General features: G+C 40.2%; 1 protein-coding gene across 1 annotated transcript; it reads right to left on the minus strand.

Moving 5' to 3' along the window:
• Positions 1–1,335: 1,335 nt before the first annotated feature.
• On the minus strand, positions 1,336–3,153 carry LOC141111487 (E3 ubiquitin-protein ligase TRIM7-like). Its single transcript, XM_073603778.1, has one exon. The coding sequence runs from the start codon at positions 3,151–3,153 to the stop codon at positions 1,336–1,338; it is 1,818 nt and encodes a 605-aa protein (XP_073459879.1).
• Positions 3,154–5,469: the final 2,316 nt, after the last annotated feature.

Here is a 5,469-nt window from a genome sequence, read left to right on the forward strand (position 1 = left end):
AGTCTCATCAGTGTGAACTGGGGCTAACATGTCTTGGTTCTAAGTAAAGTTTGTAATTATGTATGTATATACAGTATGTGGAGGCATACACAATGCTGCTGGCTGGCCATGAGATCTAGGAGAATATGAAAACACTGCGCTCTAATAGCAAAAATAAAATATATGTGAGCCAGCAGCTGCATACATTGTGACAAACAATAACTGGTAACTAGGGAAAAAAATGCAGCGCTAAGAAATATTGGAAAGTTAGGGTGTAGTGAAACAATTAAGTAAGAGATGCTGTACTGAACAGTAAAGCATATGTGCAAAAACCATAAGTGAAGTGAAATGAATAAACACAGTATAAAGTGTCCACATATGGTAAATGGATGATTCCAAACTCAAATTAATAAGAGGAACTGGTATGAACCAATAAAATTGATGTGAGACTGGAAATTAAAGTCAATAGTGCACGATGTGGATCTGTAACTATGAGTCAACAACGGGGTACAGAACTTCCGTAGCTGTAAACCAACATCTCGATATGGGGCATCAGAATGAAAACATCAGGAAGTAAGATAAGATGGGTACTCTTACCAGATGACGTGGACTCCACTGTCGTATGACATGGAGTCAATGGTGCATGGAGCCAAACCTAGGCTGGAAAACGATATCCGGAACGATGGAACCTCTGTCTCACTTCTCGACTTCTCTGGTGGGGTGAAGAAACATCAGGAAGGGCCGCCAGCTATCCAGATGGCGGCCCTTCCTGATGTTTCTTCACCCCACCAGAGAAGTCGAGAAGTGAGACAGAGGTTCCATCGTTCCGGATATCGTTTTCCAGCCTAGGTTTGGCTCCATGCACCATTGACTCCATGTCATACGACAGTGGAGTCCACGTCATCTGGTAAGAGTACCCATCTTATCTTACTTCCTGATGTTTTCATTCTGATGCCCCATATTGAGATGTTGGTTTACAGCTACGGAAGTTCTGTACCCCGTTGTTGACTCATAGTTACAGATCCACATCGTGCACTATTGACTTTAATTTCCAGTCTCACATCATTTTTATTGGTTCATACCAGTTCCTCTTATTAATTTGAGTTTGGAATCATCCATTTACCATATGTGGACACTTTATACTGTGTTTGTTCATTTCACTTCGCTTATGGTTTTTGCACATATGCTTTACTGTTCAGTACAGCATCTCTTACTTAATTGTTTCACTACACCCTAACTTCCCAATATTTCTTAGCTCTGCATTTTTTTCCCTAGTGGCCATGAGATCTGTTGCCTAGAGTTAAAGAGATTTTTTTTACATATGGCAAGGAGTAACTTTTACACAAAAGCAAAATGTTAATCTAAAATTTTAACCCAACCACTGCCTTGAATGCTTATTATAAGATGGAGTGGCTGAGTGAAGTTGGTGGTGAAGGTGTCTAAGTGTTGTATGGGGTCACGCACAGCATAGAAGGTCAACTGCCCACCTTCATAATCCAATTCAATTTTTATTCTCTCAGAAGATGTGTGCTGTAATGATTCTGTTTCACTGTTTTTAATAAATAAATTCATATATCTCTCAAGATGTATACCCCAGAGGCGATCTCCACACAAAAAATTTAATCCCCTTCTATCTATACTGGGGTAACACATCCCTATTAAGAAACGGTCACACCTATAATCCTTAACTTTACCGACCTCCATCTCAAGTTCATGCTTTCCAGAGGAAATCCCTCTGGTGCTTAATACCTGAGGATTCTGAAATCTCTCCGGAGTTAGTGGTCGGCCTAGATGAACATCAGACCTGGAGACAGTTTTCAGGTCATCTGAGATAAGTAAATAGTTATTAGCTGTGTTGACATCCAGTAACATTTCTGGGGTGTTGCTCTTTTTGCCAGAAAAGAGTGTAAATTTTTCAAATTTAGATTTGATGAGGGGAATGTTTTTAGAAATATAAATGGGTGGAACGTTATAACCTTTAGTTGCAGTTACCTTGGATGTTGACTGAACTTGTTCATCTGGTTCATGTTTTTGGGTCTTTGCTTCTATCTGAGATTTATTAGAAACATTTTTATTTCCTATGTGTATATTATCATCACCAGCAGAGAGTGAAACTCCTTGAACATTCTTCACATGGACATCTTTTCCAGCTCCCACCACAATATTTGATAGCCCTGAATGCAAAGTCTCAAAGATCACATCCTTCTCCAGATCACCTACATCATCGATCATTACGCTACCCATCTCTCTGTACAAATCATACTCATCCTCTAAGGCACAAAACAAATCATCTTGAGTCTCTAAGGCAGACATTGAGTAAGTATTTCTACTCTGCTCCTCAATATGAGTGATTTTCTCATTAAGATTAGATTTTTCCTTTTCTAGTTGCTGGATATGGCTGGAGACTGAGAGAGAAATCTGTTGTTGTTGCCTGGAGATTTCAGCCCGTACTCTGTTTTCTAGATCCTCTAGCTGTCTCCTGATGTCACTCATTATGGCAGTGACTCTCTCAGTTACACCATCTGCTTCATTATCTATCTTCCTCTTGTGATCCTGAAGATTCTGAAGCATTGATTTAGTCTCCTCTCTCTTAGCAGACAATTTTTCTAGAACTGTTATCATATTTTTTGTCCTCTGCTGCAAAACCTCGCTTATTGTGCTCACTTTGTGCCCATTGTGATCTGAGATCAAGCAGTGAGCACATATACGTGTATCATCCACAATGCAGTAATAATCCAGGATCCTCTTGTGGACAGGACACTTTCTGTCCTCCAGGGAAGTGGTGGGATTGATGAGGAGGTGTTCTGGTGACTTGCTGTGTGTCTGTTCATGTACATCACAAAGAAAAGCTTCACAGTGTAGACACAATGTAACAGCAGGTACAGGAAAGTGCACACAATAACTGCAGGCATGCTTAGGTTTGTCTCCCGTGGGTTCAATGGAATGGAAATGGTTGGCAATGTTGGATAATCTTAGATTCCTCTTTAATTCTGGAGGTCTCTTGAACTCCTGCATGCATTCTGGACAGAAGTATTCCCTGTCATGTTGGTTTTTAAATGTTCTTGTGATGCAATCTTGGCAGAAGCTGTGTCCACATATTAGGGTGACAGGATCCGTATAAATCTCCGTACAGATAGCACAAGTCACCTCAAGTCTCAGTTTAGCACCTGCCATCACTGAAAGAAGAGCAAGAAAAAAAGAATCTTATTATGGAAAAATTCTGAAGAACACATTAATTAAAGGGTAGTATGTAACAAACACGCTAATCAGAGTCCTGTCTATTCAGGAAGGAGGGAAGCAGCAGGGCAAGAATCTGGTCCAAACAATAGGGATCGCAGGGTGGGCACCAGAAAAAAGATTGAATTACTCCTATATTAGGTATAAAGAAAACAGCAATGAGGACAACAGTCCTCCCAACCAAAACTTGCTGACATACCTCTAAATCACATATATATAGTAGGGGATCAGAGGAGAACCCTGATCATGTTTGTTACATACAGTATCTCACAAAAGTGAGTACACCCCTCACATTTTTGTAAGTATTTTATACTATCTTTTCATATAACAACACTGAAGAAATGACACTTTGCTACAATGTAAAGTAGTGAGTGTACAGCTTGTATAACAGTGTAAATTTGCTGTCCCCTCAAAATAACTCAACACACAGCCATTAATGTCTAAACCGCTGGCAACAAAAGTGAGTACACCCCTAAGTGAAAATGTCCAAATTGGGCCCAATTAGCCATTTTCCCTATCCGGTGTCATGTGACTCGTTAGTGTTACAAGGTCTCAGGTGTGAATGGGGAGCAGGTGTGGTAAATTTGGTGTTATCGCTCTCACTCTCTCATACTGGTCTCTGAGGATCTGAAAAAAATCATTGTTGCTCTACATAAAGACGGCCTAGGCTATAAGAAAATTGCCAAGACCCTGAAACTGAGCTGCAGCACGGTGGCCAAGATCATACCACGGTTTAATAGGATAGGTTCCACTCAGAACAGGCCTCGCCATGGTTGACCAATGAAGTTGAGGTCACGTGCTCAGCGTCATATCCGGAGGTTGTCTTTGGGAAATAGATGTATGAGTGCTGCCAGCATTGCTGCAGAGGTTTAAGGGTCAGCCTGTCAGTGCTCAGACCATACGCCACACACTGCATCAAATTGGTCTGCATGGCTGTCATCCCAGAAGGAAACCTCTTCTAAAGATGATGCACACCTGCTTGCAGCCACACATGCTTGACATCATCTGAATCAAATATGTTTATCTTGGTCTCATTAGATACATCTCCATTATACGTCAAATGTTTTTTAATGTTTATTTAGTTTTTTTTTTTTTTTTGAGAATATTGAGATCTATTTATACAGTATATGGTCATTCTTTAATCAGGGTACTAATGTATATTGCAGGGATGTGCTAGCTATGTTCAGCATGGTGGCTTAGTGGTCTGAATTCCTAGCTAGCAGCACTTAAGGCTTAGGTTCAAATCCCAACCAGAGTACTACCTGCCTAAAATTTCATGGATAGTTGAAAGCATAATTGCCGTCAACTTGGCATATTTGCACCCAGCATTGTTAAATTTGTTTGCTGGATGATGCCATCTTCTAATTCCACACATAAACAATATCATTGCTAAACAGCATACTATAGCAAACATGTTGACCTGAGTGTTGCTAGCGAGGAGTGCAGACCACTAAGCACAATTATACCCAGAATATACAGTAGTTCCATGATTAGAGAAAGGACAGTTACATCTCTATTATATATCAAATATTTTTTTAATATTGAGGGCCAGTTCACACCACACCAGTTCACACCACATGCAGTCCAGCGCGTTTTTTTCTGCATCAAAAACGCATGGAAAGTAGGTTATATGGTTTTCAATGGCATAGTTCACATCAGCGCTTGCAGTTCTAGTGTGTTCCATTTCAGTAAAAAAAGTAGAACATGCTGCATTTTTCCTACACTGGACTGCACTGGAACATTTAAAATGCACCAAAAACGCATGTACTTATTTAAGATTAAGAAAAAGAAGGGGGGGATGCATTGGACTGCACAAAAACGCACCAAAAACACTTAAAAAATGCACTGGAACGCATCAAAAATGTTTTAAAAACGTGCATGCAGAAAAGCATCAGGAACGTATCTGGACTGCGTTTCTATGGTGTGAACTGGCCCTCAATTCGTATTGTATGAGAATATTGTGTTCTATTTATATATGTTCATTCTTTAATTATGGTACTACTTTATATTCTAGGTATGATTGTACTCAGCACAGTGGCTTAGTGGTCTGCATTCAGGTCATGGGTTCAAATCCCTACCAGGGTACCACCTGTCGGAAGGTTGAATGGTGAACAGAAAAGTGCACTGAAACTAGGAGTAAGCCTGGTTGCCAATGCCACACCAGCATGGTTGTTTCCATAATTGGAATTGCTCAACATGTTTGCCATTTAGCAATGATATTGTTTATCTGTGGAATTTGAAGAGGGCATCATC

This window comes from Aquarana catesbeiana, linkage group LG10 (genome assembly GCF_042186555.1).
Source record: "Aquarana catesbeiana isolate 2022-GZ linkage group LG10, ASM4218655v1, whole genome shotgun sequence".
NCBI classification, from domain to species: domain Eukaryota; kingdom Metazoa; phylum Chordata; class Amphibia; order Anura; family Ranidae; genus Aquarana; species Aquarana catesbeiana.

Bases quoted from the DNA above. Each gene is read 5' to 3' on its own strand.
- LOC141111487 (XM_073603778.1), bottom strand. From the start codon at position 3,153: ATGGCAGGTGCTAAACTGAGACTTGAGGTGACTTGTGCTATCTGTACG.